This window comes from Phaseolus vulgaris, chromosome 6 (genome assembly GCF_000499845.2).
Source record: "Phaseolus vulgaris cultivar G19833 chromosome 6, P. vulgaris v2.0, whole genome shotgun sequence".
Lineage (NCBI taxonomy): Eukaryota > Viridiplantae > Streptophyta > Magnoliopsida > Fabales > Fabaceae > Phaseolus > Phaseolus vulgaris.
The window spans coordinates 30,464,279-30,488,018 of NC_023754.2; the positions used below are offsets into that span (position 1 = coordinate 30,464,279).

Genomic DNA, 23,740 nt, shown 5'->3' on the forward strand with positions numbered 1-23,740 from the left:
TTCATGTATCAAAATCTTAAATGTAAAGGAGAGAGAATTTATTAAATACAATAAATAGTACTATTTAAATAAATATATTTATTACATATTTGTAACGACATATTTCTCTTTTTTTAACTGACTTATTTTTTAATTATTTATTTATCGTTTTCAATGTTTAAAGTAACAATTATATCCTTTCCTTTTATCTATTTTTTTATTTTCTATATATACATATATATATATATATATATATATACTTTAGTAAAATAGAAAATCCCATATCTATTCAATTAGGAATGATAAAAAAATATTTATTTTTCTACTAAAAAACCTGGAAAAGCAAAAAATGGCGTAGTTAATAACATTATGCATAATGTTAATATCAAAATAATAAATATAATTAATGTAAAAATATCGTCAGACATAATTAATATCATTAAATTTAATTACATTCAAAAACTAGTGTCAAATTATTACACACATATATATATATATATATATAAGTAATATTTTTAATACTATTACACTCTGGTTTTCACATGTTATTTTTTAAAATTAATTGAATTAAAAAAATAACCATAATAATAACAATAGTTTTTCTGACATAATAATAATTCCACTATTTTACTTTTCAATTATAATTTTCCTATCATTACTATCTTGCATAATAATAATAATAATAAAAATAAAATAAAAAATAATGTTAGTTGTATAGTAGATTATGCAATAATAATCTTAAAATAACAATAATGATAGATTGTTTATCATGGATAAAATTAATGTTTTAATTAAGGTTATCATTTACAACAAAAATTATAATTAAAAAAATACTAGCTTTTCTTATCCAACTTTCTTCACTCTTCACATTATATATAAGAAATGGAAACAAAGAAGGAATAAAAATACCTAAAAAACTTATTAATTAGTTCAAAAAATTCCATCGTAGTCACAAAACATCCATAATTGCATTAAATATCACCAAAACCCTTTCTCTAAAACAAAACTTTTCTATATGTATGTAACTTACTTATAACTCTCAACAAGAATAAGAAGGTATTGAATTCTTCTAATTGTTGCTAGATAGTAGAGTTTGAAGAAATGACAAGAGAAAAAAGAGAAGAGCAAAGTACTCAAGAAAAAGAAAAAATAATAAGAGATGAAAGAACGTAAAGAAAACATTGAAGCAGAAAGTTATCTTAATATATTGAGATAATGAATTGTTCTATTCACACCACTCAAATATATGTTCACCCTTTCATGCTAAACGTTTTTTAATTTTCATAACTAGATTTCCCGTGCAACAAGCCCAAACTCACAAAGCTTTACTTTAGGCACCACTCCTAAAATTGTCTCCACTCCCAAATAAAACACCTTAATGAATACTAAAACTAGCTCTCACACACATCTAATACATATTTTAAATACTCGTTTGATTAAAATAAAAAAATTTAGACCTAATTTAAGTTTAACTATCAATTTTCAATTTATTCCATTCACTCATATAAAAACAACTCATCACCGTACTATTAAATATCTAGAATAGTATTTTTTTATTTGAGGTGAATCACTTTTTTTTTTCTTATACCACTGGAACATATTCTTCAGATATTTTTTTTAATAATTATATTTTTTTTATCGATAAAAATAATTAAATAAATAAATATGGTTCAACTCTTATACATCTTGAATACAATCAACCTAACAAAACAAAACAAAGACAATGTCCCCTCTCAAAACAAACACACAAATACCTGATCAATATAAAATAAATAACTTATTTTCAATCAAAAACATAATATCAGGAGATCAAGACATCACTTTGGAGGTAATTCAAAACCAAAACTTCAATTGAGCCGATAAGATTTCAGAATTATTGATCTTTCCTCCCTTAAAAATGTGTTTATTTCGATGTCATCAAAAGTCACTTACCAAAACAATCCCGACACTTTTAAAAACTAAATTGAGAGATATAAAAACAACCAACAGAACTGAAGTGCAATTCACCCGACAGATTTAATAATTATTCCGACAGATTTAATAATTACATAATATTGTTGTTATTAATTTATCTGATTAAAATTGTTACATAAACGTTGGTTAAGAGAAATAAAATATATTGGAACCCACCATTCGTAAATAAATGTGATTCCTTTTAAATTTGAAATTCCCATATACAACATAGAAATGCATGTGAAACAACATTAGAGACGAAATTTCATTTCGATTTATACGTACAATGAATGGCATTTGTGTTTAGTGGTTGTGAAATTCTTATATAAAATGTATAAATGTCAAAGAGAAGGTAAGATATGAGGTTGATCTTAAAATAAAAGTTAGATGGAAAAGTTTGTCAAACCAAAAATGGGTAAGAATCTGATACAAAATTGTCTTGTATATGAATGAGAAGAGTGGGAGAAAAGCACACTCAACTTGCACAAAACATCCTTTTGAATAAATAATTTTGATTAAATTCAAATCATTCCAATTTTTTAATTGTGTATGCCATTAACGTGGAATCGCCAATTATGGTAACAATCTACCACAAAACACAATTTCATTAATAACTTTCATTCCTAACTTTTGTAATCACCTTTCAAACTCATCTTCACCTTTTTACCCTTTTTTCCCCTAATCAATTTGGATTATTCTCCCCTAGTATCACATCCGTGTACGGTTAAATTAAATTTAAATTAAATCAATCATCTTAATCAAATACTTAATTCCAAATTTCAATTTCCAATAAATAAATAATACCATGCTATATTTATGTGTTGACTTTATGCATTATAAATTGCAATATCATAATATTAAATTGATTTTTGCTGTGTAATATTTGAGTTTGGAATCTCCATATTTGTAGATTTAGAGTTTGTGTTCCTATTCTTAAAAACGGTAAAATATAATGATTTCATATGGCCTATTCGTAGTGTTATGCTATAATGAATAAACATAGAAATTTAATATGCTTACGGCTGAAAAAATATTCCCTTCATCCACCATGACAAAGATTTAATATTCTTTTATAAACTTCAAAACAACAATAAAAATATATACACTTTAAAACAATTTTACTGAAATGATCTTTCTTTTTCAATATATTAAGTAAATAAATAATTTTAAGACATTCGAAGTGAGAACATTAATTAATTTGAATTTTTAGATAATTAAAACTACAGTTTTTATTATGATGAATTGTAGAACGAAGGAAACACGTTTCTTACTATCTTATACGCTATAAAATGATGTTGTATTAGTATAAGTAACTCTAAAAAAATGAAACGTTATAATTGTGTGTGTTCAATGCATAATATTCATGAATTAATTACAATTTGAAGTACCTATCTTCAATGTATACATTGAAACTTTATTCTAATGCTGTTTTTTAATTTATAAGTTTGGCTCCCATAAAAAATATATTTAGTTTACATTGGAAATATAATTAATTTAGAAAAACTAAATTCTACCATACTTATTTTTATGACCGATGTAAAATTTTATATTGTAATAATCGAGGTAGAATTTAAATTGTTAAAATCAATATAGTTTTTTAAGGTTTTATATCAGTTTTTTCTTTAATTGATTGGGTCGATTGCAAATTTAATATAAGAAACTTTCATTTTCTATTTTATATATAACACTTTAAAATTGATGTAAATAACGTGCGATGTAGAAATCGAACAATACCATTAATTAAACTAAATAAATTTCACCATTCACCTCTAAAAATTTAGTAAAATAAAACCAGTATAAATTTTCAATGTTTAGCCAAGACATAGTCCAATTTTATATATAAAAAATAAAAGGAATTTAATGGCAATATTTATTTATTAATTATTAATAAAATGATTTTGCTTAGAACAAAATTAGCAATATTTGTTTGAAGTTTACACGATTAAACCTATCCTATGATGTCTACCATATACTTGAAACCAAAAATTGTATGGTTTTTCATAATCAATCACGGGATTCTTAAATCTTTTGTTCACTTATAAGGCTATAAGATAAGAAACAAAGATTAGTGATTTTGTAGGTTGGTTACACGCTTCAAGGTAAAGAAGGCAATAGAAAAAAAAAATAGGCTTCCAAATGAGGTTAATGTTGTGAAGGTTGCAGTTCTTGATATGTTAGTCTCGTAGCAATATCTATAACAATACCTTTTTTTAAAAATATCGACTCAATTATCCACAAGTGCGATTTTAGTGGCGACTCTAAAATGTTTTGCGACACCAATGATGTGTGTACCACAACACTAATTATGTGTGTACCACAACACTGAAAAACACTTTATGAAAGATGACATCTTTTAATGTTGTTTGTTTCAATGAAAATAGTTTCAGTTTGTGTAGTACTTGATTCTAAGAACTAATCATGCACATTGCAAATAGAAAATTTTTCCAACTCAGTAATTTACTTGCTTTTGAAGAGTGTATGCAAATGTTAATGTTGAGTGGGAAAGTGATAGAATAATTAGAGACTGGGGCATGTGGTTACGCAGTAGCAGTGCTAATGAAACATAAATCAGAAATGCAGTGCAGTTTTAGTGACTTGAGAATATGGGAATTTCTGTTAGCACAAAAGTTTGTTTTAGTGAAAGAGAAATGATACACTAAACCTTAAACCTGAAACTGTTTCACTATACAATTTCTAATTGAAAAAAAATGGTATTTTCCTTATTTTATATAAAACTAAAATTTTAGACATTGAAATAAAATTGTATACTAGAGCAAGTTTTAATATATAATTTATTTTAGTGGAAGCAACTCATAAGAAATAATGAATCACAGTAATTAGATAACTAATCTCTACCTTTATTTCTAAAATATCTAATTTATATATGTGAGTTTTAAGTTAACGAACTAACAGAAGTTCATTTACTTTTACTAACTAATAGTCAAAAGCAAACCCCTTCCTTCATTTCGAATTATAGATTTTGGAATGAATGAAATCTCTCCAAGTAGGATTTGAACCTAATAAGGTCAGTTAACAGCCGACTGCTCTACCACTGAGCTAGAAACAATGGAAAATTCGATCTCATAGAGTTCAATTCCCGTTCTTAACCCATGACCAATAGAAGCTCGAATTTTCCTTCGTAACCCTATTATATTATGTAATCCTTCATATAGGTTGTTTTTGTTATCTCTCAAACCTTCCTGTAACGTTAGTCCTTCTCTGTCAAAAGCTCTGCGGAAAAATAAAATTGTATATTAGAACAAATTTTTAATATATCATTTAATTGAAAAGTAGAGTGCGTATCAGAGAACTAGTTGTACATTCCCTACAAGCTAAACCTTTTTAACTTTTTTTATGGACAGTTTTTTGTAGGCAATGGCAGCAAGATGAGATACATTAATTTGAGAGGCCGTATTTTACTTGTTCTTTAACTAAGAGTCAAGAGAGGTTTGACTGAATAAATTGGACGAAGATAGGAATTAGGAAGGCTATTATACCCTCATGTTATACCCTTGATCTACAATGTAAATCCACCAAACTCTACTCAACTTATGATTCAAAAATCACTCTAAAACAAGCAAGTAGTAACTCATCATGACTTAAGAAGCTAACTTTTCACCATCATCCATGTAATTGATGGCGATGCACTTACGTATATTTTGACTAACTTTTTTATCGATTTGGTCAAAAGGTAAATTATTCGCACTAACACATTAAGAGTATATTTGTTAAGAGAATATTAATTTGTTACTGTGCAATTGACGTTTATAATTGATGGGACTAAGAATAAACATATTACCATATTGCGTGGTTACCCAAGATGACATATACGATCCTGAATTGGAAATTGTAGACGAGCTCAAGTAATGAAAGCAATCCCAATCATTGAGAAAAACGGATTGAATCAAAATGGCAAAGGATACAGTGACTTTATGAGTTCTCCACCAATGAACAAGAACAAATAATAACAAATATGTTGATGGGTATCTTCTTTTGTCTTACTCCTACCTTAGAAGAAATGGGAGGCTTCAAGGGGAAAAAGAACCAGATGCCTCTCACACACGAAAACCTTCAATTTCCACACAATAACAGCTAGCTCACACTATCAGACAAAGCACCAACACAAGGGCAAAGAAAGTGTGTCACATAACAAGAGAAGAGAAAAAAAAAAACCCACCATCTCATGCTAATTTGTTTTCGGATGGTTTCAATGCATGCACAGTGAAACCAACAAATCATTTCTTTGCTGTGCTCACGTGAATCCATCCCTACCCCTAACCCTACTACCTTAGACACATTCCCCATATCTTATCATCAACTTCTCCAGGACCAAGATCTGCATGCTAAATTGCCAGGAATCCTAATTATATATCTTTAAAGCCTCTCAAACTTATCCTCCATGAAAATACAATTAATTGAACTGGTGCAGAAAATGTTAAAAACGGCGGTTTTCTAGCTACAGTTGACTAGTGTGTAACCTTATGTTCCAAAATAAAGAAGACAACTATTTAACCGTTTTTTATATTTAAGAAAAGAGGGTAACTATGGTAAAAACAATCCTTTTATATCTCCTTATAAGATGTATGTATAATATATGCATGAGGGGTAAAAAATGCGGTTTTACCTCATAGTCATCGTTTTATACTCCGTAATTTTGTAGTGTTGAAAATAGTCAATTTTTTCACTGGTAACAGCTTCAAAGTACATGATTCGGTGCATACACAATTGTTTAATCATAGTTTTGCAGTGACTAGTAAGTTAGACGATCTGTTATGTCCACCCTGACCCTTTTTCCTTTTCTTTTGTAATCACAACAGAAAGAAATAAACGTTACATGTAGATGAGTAAACTATTCCAAAAACTTACATATAAACAGAGTTTGCATATCATACACAACCATTTGCATGGCAGGTGTCAGCATGCTATTGACGGGGTTGGAAAATTTAGACAGATGTGAAATTTGTCACTTAGAGAAATGAAGTGCCACGAAGGCAAAATGGTTTTTGGCTACGCTACCTACTAAAAGAGATGAATCCCTCATGAAGGGTGAATGACTTGATTACTCAGTAGTAGCAGTGGCACATACCCCTCACCAATAATAACAATTAATACATGCTTTATGTTATATTTTCCCGTATTTTGGATGCCTTATTTTCTCACCACTTTCCCTTCACGTTGGTTTGTGTATAAATAGGAGGAGTTGCTCAACACATTTTCATTCAGTGGCCTGCACCAGATTGAGGGGGTTGCTTTCGAAGAAACCCACCTAAGGTTTCCTCACAACCCCTAAAACCTCGTGCTTTTCCTCAAACTCCAAACACCAACAACTTCACTACCATATCATGGCTATCTTGGGTAGTCACAATCCTTGGGCAGCAGCTTTTGGCATACTAGGTATCACACCATAATGCTCATATCATTTCATCACTTGCTTCATTTCTTTCTTCCCTTTTTCTTCCTACCATCCATATTCACCACCTTAAACTATGTTCTTTTCTTAAGTAAATGTTCCTCTGCATGTGCATTTTGCAATTTCTCCATTTATGTTCATTGATTTCTGATTAATAACTCTTAATATTTTCTTCTCTGTTTTCGCACTGCTATAAGTGATAGTTGAGTTATTGGTAGATCACAAATTCATTCCCGCTAATGGTTGTTGAGAAATATTGTTTTTGTGGAGACACCTATAAAAAAGAATAAAGTTTTTTTTTCCCATAATCCATAATATAATCATGTATCTACTCTGATAAAGAGGAACTAACATGTTCATATTCACCTTTTGATATGTTCAGGAAACATCATTTCCTTGATGGTATACCTGGCTCCGGCGTAAGTACATGATTATCTATGTCAAATTTCATCATTTTTTTAGCTGAATCTGATTTGAATTTCCCTTACCTGAATTGCAGGCATACGTTTTACCGAATATACAAAAAGAAATGCACGGAAGGTTTCCAATCTCTGCCTTACTTGGTGGCGTTATTCAGTTCTTCGCTTTGGTTATATTACGCATCCTTCAACATTAAACATTCTGTTTTCCTTATTACGATCAACTCCCTTGGATGTGTGATAGAGATCGTCTACATTGTCATCTTCATCAAGTATGCGCATAAGGATGCTAAGGTATATATATACATGTGTGCCTCAACCCAAAATAATTAAGTATCATATTACCATTTCATATTTATTTATAGTGATATGTGAATCTTAATCACAGAACTTAACCATTAAGCTAGTTGCGGCAATGAACTTGGGGTCTTTGGCCTTGATCCTTTTGGTCACGCATTTCGCTCTGAATGCTTCCCTACAAGTCAAAGTCATCGGATGGATTTGTGACATCGTTTCACTCAGTGTCTTTGCAGCACCTCTAAGCATTATGGTAAGTGAAATTTTCATTTCAATTTTTTTTATCAGCAAAATAAGAGTTATTTCAGTAATATTTTAACCTTTATACAAAATCATGTCTAACCTCCTTACTCTAACATACAAACCTCACCTGTGACACATTCATATATTCATGTAAACCTTTACAAAATCCATTCTAACCCCTCTACTCAACAAAATCACCTAATAATTTTTGACAAATCTCATACAAACAAGTGACTCAAGACACCAATCACAATATGAAAAACTTAACCCCAACTTTATTCACTTTCCATGACTACGCCTTCAGCTGTGTCACTGTAAAAATATCTATATGGTCTACTCTGTTGCTTTTAAAGATCCTTTTATTCCTATGTTTCCAAAGTTCACCTATAACTTCTATTTACACACTACTCCAAATCTGGTTAACACTTTCATTCACGTCTCTCCTCTTAAAACATAAAAAATGTTTTTTTGGCTTGAAGAGATGAAGTTAGTGATGAGTTTGCAATCCTCTAACCAGTTATGAGTATGCAGGCACAAGTTGTTAGAACGAAGAGTGTACAGTTTATGCCCTTCAGTTTGTCATTTTCCCTCACACTGAATGCCATAATGTGGCTTGCTTATGGTCTCTTTAACAAGGACAATTGCGTTGCCGTAAGTATCTATAGCGCCACATAAACTAAGTAATAATAAGTTAATAAGATATTAATTTGATTAGCGTTGCAGCTGCCAAATGTGGGGGGTGTAGCACTGGGGCTACTTCAGATGGTGCTATATGCGATTTACAGGAATTGTGGTGCGAGGGAGCTAGCAACAGAGGGTGGAATGAGAACCATCGTTGTAGTGAATCCATTGGGACCTGCAGAAGTGTTCCCGATAGCAGAGAATGATGAGGTGAATGATGAAGTTGCAGAGGACCATGCACAAGAGAAAACCGTGGAAGCCATCGATTGCCCACTGTGATACGTATAAATAACACTACCCACTACTTTCTTCTTTTGTTGCTGCCTACGTTTCTCTCAATCATTCTATCATCTTTATGTTATGCTTGTTCAAACCTTATTAATCAAACAGAATATGCTTTAGCTTTACTAATTCATTCATTTACCTTCTTTATCTCAGTATTTTCATTCTTTTCATGAGTTAAAGAACAATAAACAATGGCAATCATAGATACTTTAACAAAATCTCACATAATTTAAGTGAGAAAATCATCTAAAGTTTTATACCAATATCGATGACTTAATTTAATATGATCCACGCAGATTTTTAAGATAACTTTTCTTTATTAAACTTTATACAGAATAAACAAATATAGTTTGAACATGCAACGTTGTGGTTACAGCACAAGAAAAAAGTTAGAGAATATTAGGGTGGTTAGTTTTTCTTTTCTGATAAAAAAACAAATGAATAAATAGGAAACAAATGAATAAATAAGAGATATTTCAACTCTTATACAAAAGATCTACCTAAAGTTCTTTCCTTCTAATCTTATTACAAAACCAAAAAACCTTAATAGAGACACCTATTACTCATGATATAGATTTCTTAGAAAAATTGACGCACATCATGAGAAGAGTTGACTCAAGACAACAATCTAAATACGAAAAACATAGTCACACTTTAGACATTACTCATGACCAAGCCTTCAACTGTGTCAGGGTAAAGATTTCAACATGATTTATTCTCTTACTTCTAAAAGTCTTCTTATTCCTATGTTTCCACAATTCTACAACAAATCTGATTATGTTCTCCTTGACACCGCTTATCTTAAAAACTTAAAAACTGTTTTTTTTACTCTCTATTATCCATCCATGCCAGTCTCATTCAATCATAACACCGGTGTGGTTAGTATTATGAATGCAAATCGAACTTCAGAGAATAGATGAGCACCCAGATGGCTTTATAAAAGGATGGCGGAAACAGAAACAAAGGAAACATTTTGTCGTGTATTTATTATGGTAGCTACTTTAGCAGCTTTTAAGGTGGCAGTTACCACCCAAAAGGTTGATTGTGCATGAAAAAGAGAAAGGTGTTTCCGCCAATAATGACGCTTTTTCTTCTTTTTTTTTATTAGAGTATCGTATCAGTTCATAACTTTTAGTATCAAATACGAGGTTCACACTTTGTCACACCTTTATGATCTTAAACGCTAAAATAACGCTACCATTTCTTTCTCAGAACAAAATTAAAATAATAGTTATACCCTAGGTGATGAGTCCAGCCAGATGGTACAGTAAAAGATGATTTTTATCTATATGTCCGGATACTATTTTAACACAAGTCAATAGAACTCGATTAATTAATTTTAATAACTCAATTAGGATAGGATCATAATTATATTTAAAGAAGTCATGATTGATTTTTTCAATATATATCATATAAGACAATGGTAAAAGAACATCTCTTAATACTTGATTATTAATGGAGAGTGCACTTATTTTTTATCACTTTAAATATACTTTGAATATAGCAATAGTTATTTTTTATCCTTGAATATACCAATAGAGAGTGCACTTATTAAAGTTGACCTTCTATCCATTAACTATACAATCATTGTCATGTTGTTACAAACTCTTTCTTTTTTTTAACATAATTTAGAAGCTACTCTCAAATTCAGACTTTTCGATTATATAATCCAGAATACCATTTTTTTAAATATATTTTGGATTACATAATCTGTAGGTTATTTTTGAATCTGAGATTAGCTTCCAGATTATATGTAATCCGGAATATATATATATATATATATATATATATAATTTTTAAAAAATTGCTTATGGATTTTATAAATCTACAGAGATGACACAAAAAGAATAAAAGAATATTTTTCACAATTTGTATGGAGGTGACATAAGAATAAGAATGGAGGTGCACCAAGAAACAGTCCTAAAGGTTCAATCTGACGAAAGTAGAAGCCCAAACAATATTGTCCACCTTTGTCCAATATGGGTTTCAATAGGACAAATTGGTGGATGAACCCCCAAGTTCCAGCTTGAATAAAAATCAAGGCACGCTCATTTATTTTCGGAAGAGATACTTAGGAGTATAATCTTTTAGATATTAAAAAATATTTTTCAGAATTAAAAAATACATTTTGAAGAAAGAAATTTATAATAATTTTTTTGTGTTCTGGAAATGAAATTCTAGAAGAGAAATGGAAAACCAAAATCTTATTTTAGAAAAAAGAATCCAGAGTAAAAAAAATACAAATACATTTTGACATGCATCTGTCCCTCCTACTTAAAAATCACGGAGGAAATTTTGGTAATTTCGTGTTAATAATAAGGTACAAATTCAAATTCCTTGGGTCGAGAAAGCAATTACCATGACTTTGTTATATATATTTTTGGAACATGTTATTATATATTTTTTAAAGGTTTCTAAATTCTTCAATTTTTATTTTTAATCAACTTAAAACAATATAGGCAAATGGGCCTATATTTGAACAATGATCCGTTTAAATTTCACTAAATTACAATTTTTATTTTCTTAATTCATGATATTATTTATAAGGAACACAATTCAACTTCATACGTGTATTGTTTAATGCAATATTAGTCTGTTAGGCATAATTTTTTGTGAATTAATAGTTTGAAATTCATGTCATTTTGTCATTTTCACTGTATATATTCGCACACAAAACCAATTCAACGAGTTAAGGGACAAGTTGGATTAGGTTGATTTTTTAAATATGTTTTAATGCGTAAATCGCTTCATTAAATACTATTTTCTTCGATACAAATTTTGTAAATGATTACAAATTTTACATTGTTTTTAACTACTTTTATTATATATATATATAAGTCATTTTTTATTTATTTAACATATCAATTTAAGTAAACTAAATCTGCATTCTTTTGTTACGAAGTTGGGGTTTGATTAAAGTGGGTTGGATAAGCTATTTTTTTAGAAAAAAAAACTCAATTGGTGCGGATTCTTGATCTGTCATCGTTACTATTAGAATAAATTTTTTGTCTGTCAAAAACAGTTACGTAATGGGTTTTTCTTGGAGAAAGAAAAAAATACGAAAAACAGTGATTTATTTTATATATATATAATTAGTATGTATAGAGTTGGTGTGGGTGAAAAAAAAAATGATATAATAATGATATATGACAACTTTCTTCAATATAAAAGAACGAGATTGATAATATGAAAAAAATGTATATCGTTTAGAAAAAATGGATTCTAAACTGGTTTAAGTTGTTAACATTTCACTAATAAAAATGTATAGTGTTCTACCAAGGGCTGAGTGGCCAAATGACTCTATAGCCAACGGCCTCTTGGCAAATCTAACATCCACGTCAAACTTCAGGGCTTGTGAGATAATCTTGATTAAGAGACACAAAAGATGATTAAATGATTATTGGACGTACATTAGCTCTTTAATAAAATAGGATTCAGTAAAAAGGTATAAATAAGATAAAACTCTGATATTTAAAGATAATGGTTGTTTAAATTTTAAAATAAATTAATTAAATTGACTTTATTTAACTTGATCATTAGTAGTTAAAATTTTTGTTGCTAATTAGATATCAATTTAAAAATTATTTAACAATAATATAAATTAATTTAAAAATTATTATTTTTTCTCTAAAATATTTTTAATTTAATTACTATTGTAATTAATTATTTTAGTTTATTTGATAATTTTATTGTCATATAGTTAAATCATTTGAATAATAAAGTGAAACTTACAGTAATTTGAAATCTTATATTTGAGTGGTTGCTTACGGTCATGACCTCTATCACCAACAATTAGCCACGCAGCAACAAGGTTGATGATATTTTTTTTATGAATTAATTAATGAATCAAATTTTAAAAGAGTGTTGATTTTTTTTATGGGTAATAAATAAATGGAACCACGGGTGGTTCAACCTTATATATAAAAAGCAAAACACATTATCATACTCCTACCACGAAAGACCTACCTGATTATCTAAGGAATAACCAAACTAACCACAAGAAAACATTAAACTATCCTCATACAATTCATTGGGTTCAAAACCCAATTAAAGTACCTGAAGGAAGCATAATGAAACTTTTCATAAATCCATGACCAAACCTTTACCTATACCAAGGCGAATACTTTGAGCACATCTATCATTCATATCGAAGGACACTCAGTTCTTATGATTTCAAATACCACTCACAACTCCAACCCAAATTGCATCTCAAACGTCATTAACCGAATCTGAAGTCTGACTTAACCTGAATAAGGACGTCTTTCCAAAGTTTGCCAAAGGATCCTTATGAATAAGGACGTCTTTCCAGATTTACCCTAATAACAACCTTATTCTCTTTAGTTGTATCCTGTTTAGTTGTGCAGTGCATGCCCTTTTTTGGGAGTGTGAGCTCTTGGTGGGTTGTTATAACTGTATTTGTGAGACTTCTATATCTCGGACTGGTTTTTTTTTTGTTGATTTGTAGTATATCTTATGTTGGTAGGGTGTTAGGAAACTTATTTTGGAGTGTTTTGTATAAGGGTTGGGACACCTTGAAGTGTCTCATTTTATTTTATTTATTCTTTACTGATAAAAAAAACAAGCTTATTCTCTATCACCCTCCAAACTCTGAACAAAACAGAAGGCAATAAAAAGTAAATTTATAATTAAATGGTATGAAAAAATTTAAAATAATAATATTATGAGTTTAACTTAATTAATTTTAATTTTTTTTAATTGTAAATATGTTAAAAATCCACAAAAATCACGGTTAAGAATGAATAAAAATTCTATAGAACAAAACGTGTTTGAAATTCAAATAGTCAAAAAGTGGCTACAACTATTTAAAAAGACCAAATCAAACAAACCGAATCACTTAACCGGTGGTGGAGGTTTTTTCTTGTGTTTTGTCGTTTCTCCGGCATTCGTGCGACGCTGTGACCAGTGGTGTGTTGCTAGGGGTAGCTGCGGTGTAGGGCGTGGTGGTGACGTTTAGTAACAGATTGGTTGGGGCAGCTGAGTTCATCAGTTTGAGCTTGGCATCCGTATTCATGATTGCATTATTCACCGCTCAATCAATTCTTTTTAACAAATAAAATAAAATAAAATACTTTAACTATCTGAATCTTTATAAAAAAGAATTATAACAAAGTTCTTAAGATCCAACAAATTGATGCTACAAAACAGGTACCTGATCAAATCCGGTGGTTTGTAGTCTTCTGAGTTACTCCCACTCCTAATTGCATTATTCACCGCCACCGCCCAATCAAAACTACCAACGGTGTAGTCTTCTAAGTTACTCCCACTCCTAATTGCATTATTCACCGCCATATCAAAACTACCAACGATGTAGTCTTCTAAGTTACTCCCACTCCTAATTGCGTTATCCACCACCAAACTAAAACCAGGAACGTTCTCCGCCGGTTTGGAATTTGAGTTTCTCGCTATCATAATTGTATTATCCACCGCCAAACTAAGACCAGGAACTTCGTCCGCTGGTTTGGAATTTGAGATTTTCGCACTCCTCATTGCATTATTCACTGTCCAACAAAATCTACGGCCGCGGTATACTCCTTTTCCCCAAATTGAATCATTACTACTCTTAACCTCTGAGGCGATTCTTCCAATTGCACAACCCATTTCCCAACTCAAATAATCAAATGTAATGCGCCCGTGTTTAACCTAAGGCCCAAACACACAAAATATATAGAGAGAGAGAGAGCCGAGTTGACTTGAGTTCAGCAGCTACCAGGCAAATGCAAGAGAAGAGAAGGTCTTCGTTGCACTCTAATCATATTCCACACGGCATAAACACGTTTCTTTTACAAAAGTTTTCTCCTAACTATATATATATATATATATATATATATATATATATATATATATATATATATATTGTGTGTTTAGGGTTTAGTAAATAATATACATTTGACATTATTTATAATAATATTTTTAAATTAAAAAATGAAATGAAAATGAATAAATGTTAATTTATGAAAAAGTGAAGTATATGTTTTAAGTGTCGAGGAAGTTAATATATCAGATCTCTTTTTTAGCCTTGATGGCACATCTTGAATAATCTCACTTCCACATTAATTAATTAATTTTCCTTTTTAATCTTTTTCTTCTGTGAAAAATATATGTTAAAAATTATCAATACTTTAATTCATTATTTTATTAACATTTGTTGTTGTTCTTTCCAAAAAGTTTATTTAAACAGAATTTAATAATGGTAAAGTGTATTCAAAAGTGATGGTAAAAAAAAAGGGGGTTTCTAGATGGATATAAGGAGCATGTGTTTACTAACCACTTGCTGCAACAATTCCAGGAAGGTTCCAAGTGTTTCGCGTGCGGAATCGCAGCTACAAACAACTTGTCAACATATATATACTCTTAGTACTTACTGTAATTTTGGTTGAAAATCATAAACTTTAATGCAGATAATAAGAATTGTAGGTTTAAGATTGAAAATTAAATTATGTATCGTTGAACCCTTAGGAATTGGAGTTATTCGCACTCCTAATTGCATTATCCACCACCAAACTAAAACTACAAACGTTGTCCGATTGTTCGGAATTTGAGTTATTCTCACTCCTAATTGCATCATCAACCACCAAACTAAAACTATGAACGCTGTCCCGTATTTCCAAATTTGACTCACCCGTAATCTCCTGAGACGATTCTTCCAATTGCACAACCCATTTGCCAAGTGAACTAATGTAATGTAATGCGCCTGTGTGTTTAACTTAAGGCCCAAACACACAGAATATATATAGAGAGAAAGAGACTGGCGACTTGACTTGAGTTCAGTAGCCACCAGGCAAATTCAAGAGAAGAGAAGGTCTTGCACTCTAATCTTATTCCACACCGAGTAAACACGTTTTTTTACATCCTCACTCTCTCATTAATTATCAAACATTTTTATTTATTATTTTATTAATATTTGTTCTTCTTCTTATTCAAGATCACCGCGTTTTCTACGTAAACTTACTTTTAATGAAAGTACTTTCCAAAAAGGTTTAACAAGAGTTTATTTAAAGAGAATTTAATAATGGTAAAGTGTATTAAAACGTGAGGGTGGATAAGGAGCATGTCTTTACTAACCACTTGCTGCAACCATTTTTCCAGGAAACTAAGGAGAAGCAGCATCTGCAATGTCAACGAATTTTTATTTAAGAATTTTAAATATTAAGGGCTGCTTCAAGGAAACTTCCAAGTTTTTCGCGTGCAGAATCGCTGCTACAAACAACTTCTCAACATATATATATATATATATACTCTTAGTTCTTACTGAAATTGCTTCAAAATTCATAAACTTTAATGCAGATAATACGAATTGTAGGTTGAAGATTCAAAGTTAAATTATGCATTACCCACTTATATACAATGAAATGTTCTAATATCTAGTCATTGTGATATCTCTAACACACACCCCTCACACTGAGAATGATAACTCATATTATGAATAGTTCCAGTTTGATAGGAGTGACTTTGATACCATATTATGAAGTAGACTTTAAACTTAACTCAACATCATAAAATCAACTTATAAGGTGAGATTTGCACCACTTATATATACAATGAAATGTTTTAATAACAATTAATGTAGAATTTCCAACTGATCCTGCCTGTTGACCAAAACGTAAGAGCCTTGCCTCGTCAAATCTGGATCGGCTTTGCGCCGTGCTAGCTCCTATCCTTCTCCTTGATTCACCTCAAGAACCTGTAAAAGACAGAACGGCGCCGCTGCGGCCGATCGCGCTCCGACGCCCAAGTCAGCGACTGGACCACCAAAATACTAAGAGAAAACTAAGAACTTCAGGAACCGTGCAATGTTCTCTCTCAGCGTACTCAAGTTCTCGCAAGCGTAAAATAAATATCTAAAACACATGCGTACCTCAGAAGTTCGTTAGGATCCCTTATATACCTTGTGCGCTTTCTCTCTCCTGGCGGTTATTCATCTGGACACGTGGCTCGCATCCAGCTGTACACGTGTCACCATCTGGAGCATCCTTGACTTGAGCGTCACCTCTTACTCTTCAGGCTGTTTGACTAAGTTACTTATGCGGGAAGCAACTCAGTGTATAGCTGCCTTGGAGCGCGATCTCTTCTGCGTGGCGAGTACGGGTGTTTTCATACACACCTTCCCTGTGGTCTCGCCGGCCGCCATTATATTCTACTTTACGCACTTCACTACGCATGCTCGGGTAGACTGTTCTACGACCTCAACCTCTGGCCAGCTAGGGAATGACCATCTGACGACTTCATCCTTTGCTTCGAAAGCCTGGAACAAGCTTTCCTGATCCTTTGGCGATGTCCTTCTCTCGGCGATCTCCGGTCACCTTGTCGCCTGGGTTCACACCCGGCGACTACGACACAAACTTGGTAACCGCCGGTTTAGGTATGCTAGAGATCAGAGCACGCCAACTTAACGACTGGCGACCACACGATCCCCCGTCTTCCTTCCCTTCTGCCAGCCAGGTGTCCCGTTCAACACACCTACATTATAGCTTGCTGCCACGTCATCTATTCTGACTACCCGGGCGGTATACCAACCATTTATATTATATAAAAAATACAAACAGCAGGTTCTCAAGGTAAAATTCCTTTGTTGTGATTTATTTTTTAATAATATATTGAATTTGAAGTGCCAATAATTTATTATGAAACACTTATAGAGATATAAAAGGAAAAATACATAAATATAATATGATAAAAAAATTGAACATTAAGAGTATTTACAGGTTAGTTTAGATTTGATTTAAAAGGAAATAAAATATGAACAAAATAATTTTTTATTCCTTCGATTTGAATTTTTAATTACAAACTCAGTAATCAAACTAATCTCCACCGTAATTGAATTTTAAATTGTTAATTTTGTCATCAACAATCACTATTATTGCACGTTACACCTGAAATGCTAATGACTAATGCTTGACAAAAAAAATTTCAAAGAAAGAAAAAAAATTTGGAAACACAGTGATTTATTTCAAATATGTTAATTATTGATGTTTGGTAAGAATTAAAGATGATGTATAGAGTTGGTGAGAATTTTTTGTTTCCTACCTAAATCATTTTAATAATATGCAGTGAAACTTACAGTAATGGGAAATTTTATATTTTAGTGGTTGCTTATCACCAACAATCACACAATGGTAGCCATGCATGCAGTGTATTAGGTGGATGGTGTTTTCTTGTATGAATTAATTAATGAACCAAATTATTATATGTAATGTAAGGTTGTGATTTTGAAATGAGAGATAGATAACAATAGATATGGGTTTCACAAAATACCTGCAAACACTCAAAGACCTGCTACAAAACTAACCAACTTTACACATTATTTAATCATCTTCATCCCAACCAAGACACCAATCAATATAAAATCAATATAAGAGAAAACAACTAAGAATGACTTACATATAATTCAAAATCAAACATTTAATTGGACAATTCTAAAACATTAGATATGTTGATTAAGAGGGGGATTAAACAAAGCATGCTCTAACAGATGATGATGGTGTTGAAAGAGAAGCATGTGTTGGTGATGGAGGGTGACGAAAGCTTCAACTCCACCGTCCCTAGTATCCATCAAAGCAATGGTGTTACTGCAAATCTTATTCACACTGCATCCCCACACAGCTTCTCCCCAACTAAAATCAACCTCAAGCAATGGAAACTTGCACCAACTGGAACACTTGTAAACAACACTCTTCTGCTTCAAAACTTCATCTCTCTCCATCAAACTCTCTATAACCGCTCCAAATGCACCATCCTCTAACAACCTCTTTGTATTGGTTTCAATACACTATTAAGAAGTGAATTTTAAACTTAACTAAAAGTCATAAAATCGACTTATAAAATGAGATTTGTAACATTTATATATTATGAAATTTTTTAATTTTTAGTCGATGTGAGATCTCCAACACACCCTTCTACGCTGAAAGTAACAATTTGTACGTGTGACAACATATTATGAGTAGTCTGATAATGATAAACACTTCTTAAGATATATAAACTCAAAATTAACTCTAATACCATATTAAAAAATAGACTTTAAGATTAACTCAACCTCATAAAACTCACTTGTGAGGTGAGATTTATATATAAATATATATAATATAAAATAAATTCGCAAGAAAAAATATTAAAATAGTAATATTGTAAATTGTAATGTAATTATAAAAATTGCGTTTTCAATGTATCTTTGAGGGTCTCTACACCCCAACTTGAGAAAGGCTTGCACGACTTCCTAAAATTTAAATTTTTTAATGAATTAAGGTCCCTAATTAATTTCAATTTTTTTAATTGCAAATATGTTAAAAACCCATAAAAAACCACGGTTAAGAACCTCACAATAAAAATTCTATAGAAGAAAACATGTTTGAAATTCAAATACTCAAAAAGGGGCTACAACTATTTAAAAAGACCTAATCAAACAAACCGAATCCCATGTCGTCATCACTTCCTTCCTTCTTTTCCTCAGCGGCGGGAGCGGCAACGGCGACGGCGACGGCGGCACCTGCGGCAGAAGCGGCGTTCAAGATGGTTTGGACTTTTCTGAGTTAGCCGCACTCCTTATTGCATTATCCACCGTCGCACTATAACTGTGAACGTTGGGCGGTGGTTTGGACTTTTCTGAGTTACCGGCACTCCTAATTGCATTATCCACCACCCCAACAAAACTATGAACGTTTTCCTGTGCTTTCGACTTCTCTGAGTTACTCGCACTCTTAATTCTACTATTCACCACCCCACCAAAACTATCACCATTCTCCACTGTTGAACCAAATCTACGAGCCTTGTATTTTTCTTCTCCCCCAACTGAATCATTACTACTTGCACAACCCATTTCCCAACTCAAATTATCTAATCTAATTATGCTATACTCTATGTTTAACTTAAGGCAACAGCTGTAGAAGATTCTCTCATATTCAAGTTTAATCAAGTACTTCCAAAAAAAATTAATTGTTTAAACAGAATTTACTAACCACTTTCTGCAACCATTTTTCCAGGAAAATAAGGAGAAGCAGCATTTGCAATGTCAGCAAATTATTATTTAAGAATTTTAAATATTAAGGGCTGCCTCAAGGAAACTTCCAATCTTTTGCCTGCAGAATCGCACAACATTAATCTACTAACTGCAACTACCAAAATCCTGTTGGATTATCCAACATCAATTAGATGAATTGTATATAACTGGGTGTAAACTTTATTCATGAGCCGGTTTTATAGAGTTTAATTAGACTTGAAATCCACTTCGTAATATTAAAGTCATTTAAAGTATATTCTATCGAGAATTTATTGGTCTTATCAGCGAGTCATCATGAGATCATCCGTAATGAAAATAATTCATTGCTTAAAGTCCACTTCGTAATAACTCCCACAAAACTAATAGAAAATCATTTTTGGACATTAATGTATTATGAAACACTATAAAATTTAAAATATATATAAATATTATACATAATATAATGTGATACAAAGAAAAAAAAATGGATATGAGGAGTATTTACAGGTTAGTTTAGATTTGATTTAAAAGGAAATAAAGTATGAACCGATTAATTTTTATTCGTTCGATTTGAATTTTTAATTACAAACTCAGTAATCAAACTGAAATCTCCTCCATAATTGAATTTTAAATTGTTAATTTTGTAATCAACAATAATTATAATTGCACTGTATCCTTTCAACTACATCCCACTTAATGTTCAAAACTAAAATTTAGCAATTATGTTACACCTGAAATGCTAATAACTAATGCTTGATAAAAAGAATTTCAAAGAAAAAAAAAATACGAAACACAGTGATTTATTTCATATATGTTAATTAGTGATGTTTGGTAATAATCGATGATGATGTATAGAGTTGGTGAGGAAATTTTTGTTTCCCTACCAATGGTAGCCATGCATGCAGTGTATAAGGTGGATGGTGTTTTCTTGTGTGAATTAATTAATCACCAAAGTTATTATATGTAATGTAGGATTGTGATTGTGAATTGAGAAATAGATATATTAAGAGTGAGCTCATGCTTCAGATAATATATTATGAATGTTATGATAAGTTAAACAAAATTTAGTTAGGATAAATTCGAAATATAAGAAGTGGATTTTAAACCTAACTAAATCTCATAAAACCGATTTATAAGGTGATTTTTGTTCCACTATATACCATGAAATACTATGTCTGATTGGTGTCTCGCCCCTTTATCTTGTTTGAATTCGATATAAGTTATCTGTTTTTGTTTAGGTTGTCAGGTATCTTTATTTTGTTGGATGTCGGGTTTTTGACGAATAGTGGGTTGGTTGTTGGTCTAGGTGGTTAAGGTTTATTGCTCTGATGTTCCTTGGTATGTTTGAAGTGTGTTTCTAACGTCTGGATTGTTAGATTGGTTTTGGTTCTTGTTGGAGATCCCACATCGACTAGAGATTAGAGCCTTTCATTGTATATAAGTGGGTGCAAACCTCAACCTTATCAAACCGGTTTTATGGGGTTGAGTTAGGCTTCAGAGCCATTTCGAGCCTATCCTAGCGAGTGTTTAATTCTTTATTTTTGATAAAAAAAACTAATATATTTTATTTTTTTAGTTGATGCGGATCTACAACAAGATAACATTAGATATGGTGATTAACTAGGGGATTAAGCAAAGCATACTGTAAAAGATGATGATGGTGTTGAAAGAGAAGCATGTGTTGGTGATCGAGGGTGACGAAAGCTTCAACTCCACCGTTCCTAGTATCCATCAAAGCAATGGTGTTACTGCAAATCTTATTCACACTGCATCCCCACACAGCTTCTCCCCAACCAAAATCAACCTCTAGCAATGGAAACTTGCACCAACTGGAACACTTATAAACAACACTCTTCTGCTTCAAAACTTCATCTCTCTCCTTCAGACTCTCCATAACCGCTTCAAACGCACCATCCTCTGAGAACCTCTTTGCCTTGCTTTCCACAAACTCCTTCATACTCTCCCTCATCCTCTTCACCATCACGTGCAGTTCCAAGTGCGCCTCCTCCTCCACCGTAACCGCGAACGGCCACACAAAGTTCCCCACGGCACCGTCCGCCACCGCTGGCTCCATCCGGGGACGGAGGTTCACCGCTTGGAACAAAACCGAACGCTCGAACGACGTCGTTTCCGAGCCAGAAGCCGAGAGAGCGCATTTCCATATGAGCGCCAGCACCGCCTCCACCCTCGAAGGTTCAAACACGCAACCTTCTCCGATTCTCTTCTTTAGCGCTTTGACCTTGGACGCCTCGATAACGAACCTCCTCGACGTGAAATTCTCCGACGAGACGGTGCTTACGGACGCGGTCATGACGGGAAGCTCTCTCGGAGGAAAGAGCACGGCGCCGGCGGCGAGTTCGGGATCCCTCGGAGGGGTTTGTCCGGCGCACGCAGCAGTCCAGGTTTTGAGGAGTGCGATGACGGCTGCTATGTCGGCGATTTTGTGGGAGAGAGAAACGGTTACGGCTGTGCCGCCGCAGCGAAAGGAGGTGAAGCGTACGAGGAGCATGGGAGCGTTTGTTGAAGTTTGGTTATCTGTGGAGGGGAGGAGACACTGAAGGGTGTCGAAGTTTGGGGCTTCGAGGATGTCGGAGAGAGAGGCGTGAGTGTGGGAGTGGATGAAGAGGGCGCCACCGTCGTTGCAGTGGAGGGTGGTGGCATCATGGAGGTTTCCGGCGAGAGGGTAGAAGCGGGTCAAGGTGTGGGAGAGGGAGGTTTGAAGGAGTTGGGATTTGGTGGAGAAGTGTGGAAGTGTGTGGGTGGTGTGAGGGTAGAAGAGAGTGATGTTGCCATGGATGTTTGGGGAAAGTTGGTCAAGTAAAGAGAGTTTAAAGGTTTGAAGGTGTGGTGGTGTGGCTATAGAGGGTTTTATGTATATTCTGTGTTCCACCTCTAACTTTATCTCTTCGCTCATTTCGTCTTCTTTCATTCCATTTCTCATGCTTAGCTCAGGCCCTTATATACCACAAACTCTCTGTTTCCATGCCTATTTTTGTAATTCTCTTATCCAATAATCATATTTAAAGAAAGGATTAAAAAGTCAATTTGTTGTTTGAAAGTCTGAAACCAGGTTTTATGTAAATAACCTTTCAAATCTTTTCCTCTCTTTTTCATATTTACCATTTAACACTATCATGTATCATTGTTTGGTATCTACAGACTTCAAAACTAGTCCTAACATATTACATCACCACTGGGCTGAATTCACTCTCCGTAACATTCGTCTTGGTTTACTCTTCTCCTCAACTGGAATAAGTCACTCCATGAGCCGCAAACAAAGAGTAAAAGGAGACTGATCACATTAACACACATGCACCACTTCAAAGTATTTTATTGAAGAGGGATAGTTGAAGTCGGTTAAAGTCAGTAAGGGAATAAATATAGAATAAAATATGAGTTGGAACTACTTCCCAATTGTGTCATTTCTATGGAGCTTAATCTGGTATATATACATTGGATTGTAACCCCTCCGCCTTTAGTCAT

General features: G+C 32.5%; 3 protein-coding genes and 1 long non-coding RNA gene across 4 annotated transcripts; 1 reads left to right on the forward strand and 3 right to left on the reverse strand.

Moving 5' to 3' along the window:
- Positions 1-7,133: 7,133 nt before the first annotated feature.
- Positions 7,134-9,393, forward strand: LOC137832837 (bidirectional sugar transporter N3-like). The gene is made up of 6 exons (XM_068641194.1): positions 7,134-7,326; positions 7,725-7,761; positions 7,842-8,055; positions 8,150-8,311; positions 8,833-8,952; positions 9,025-9,393. Exons 1-6 carry the CDS (start codon positions 7,275-7,277, stop codon positions 9,259-9,261), a joined length of 822 nt encoding a protein of 273 aa, XP_068497295.1. The 5' UTR covers positions 7,134-7,274; the 3' UTR covers positions 9,262-9,393.
- A 4,624-nt stretch (positions 9,394-14,017) lies between these two features.
- Positions 14,018-14,952, reverse strand: LOC137832838 (uncharacterized). The gene is made up of 2 exons (XR_011084613.1): positions 14,438-14,952; positions 14,018-14,327 (listed from the first exon to the last, which is right to left on the reverse strand). It is a non-coding gene; the product is annotated as an uncharacterized lncRNA (long non-coding RNA).
- Positions 14,953-18,709: 3,757 nt separating this feature from the next.
- Positions 18,710-20,098, reverse strand: LOC137833590 (BAHD acyltransferase BIA1-like). The gene is made up of 2 exons (XM_068641930.1): positions 19,862-20,098; positions 18,710-19,054 (listed from the first exon to the last, which is right to left on the reverse strand). Exons 1-2 carry the CDS (start codon positions 20,096-20,098, stop codon positions 18,710-18,712), a joined length of 582 nt encoding a protein of 193 aa, XP_068498031.1.
- On the reverse strand, positions 19,590-23,234 carry LOC137832841 (BAHD acyltransferase BIA1-like). The gene has a single exon (XM_068641196.1). It carries the CDS (start codon positions 23,196-23,198, stop codon positions 21,861-21,863), a length of 1,338 nt encoding a protein of 445 aa, XP_068497297.1. The 5' UTR covers positions 23,199-23,234; the 3' UTR covers positions 19,590-21,860.
- Between the last annotated feature and the right edge of the window lie 506 nt (positions 23,235-23,740).

Bases quoted from the DNA above. Each gene is read 5' to 3' on its own strand.
- LOC137832837 (XM_068641194.1), top strand. From the start codon at position 7,275: ATGGCTATCTTGGGTAGTCACAATCCTTGGGCAGCAGCTTTTGGCATA. The intron at 7,327-7,724 runs GTATCACACCAT...TGATATGTTCAG, and splicing joins AGCAGCTTTTGGCATACTAG to GAAACATCATTTCCTTGATG. The intron at 7,762-7,841 runs GTAAGTACATGA...CCTGAATTGCAG, and splicing joins ATGGTATACCTGGCTCCGGC to GCATACGTTTTACCGAATAT.
- LOC137833590 (XM_068641930.1), bottom strand. From the start codon at position 20,098: ATGGGTTGTGCAAGTAGTAATGATTCAGTTGGGGGAGAAGAAAAATAC. The intron at 19,055-19,861 runs GTTCACAGTTAT...ACTTCTTAATAG, and splicing joins AGTCCAAACCACCGCCCAAC to TGTATTGAAACCAATACAAA.
- LOC137832841 (XM_068641196.1), bottom strand. From the start codon at position 23,198: ATGAGAAATGGAATGAAAGAAGACGAAATGAGCGAAGAGATAAAGTTA.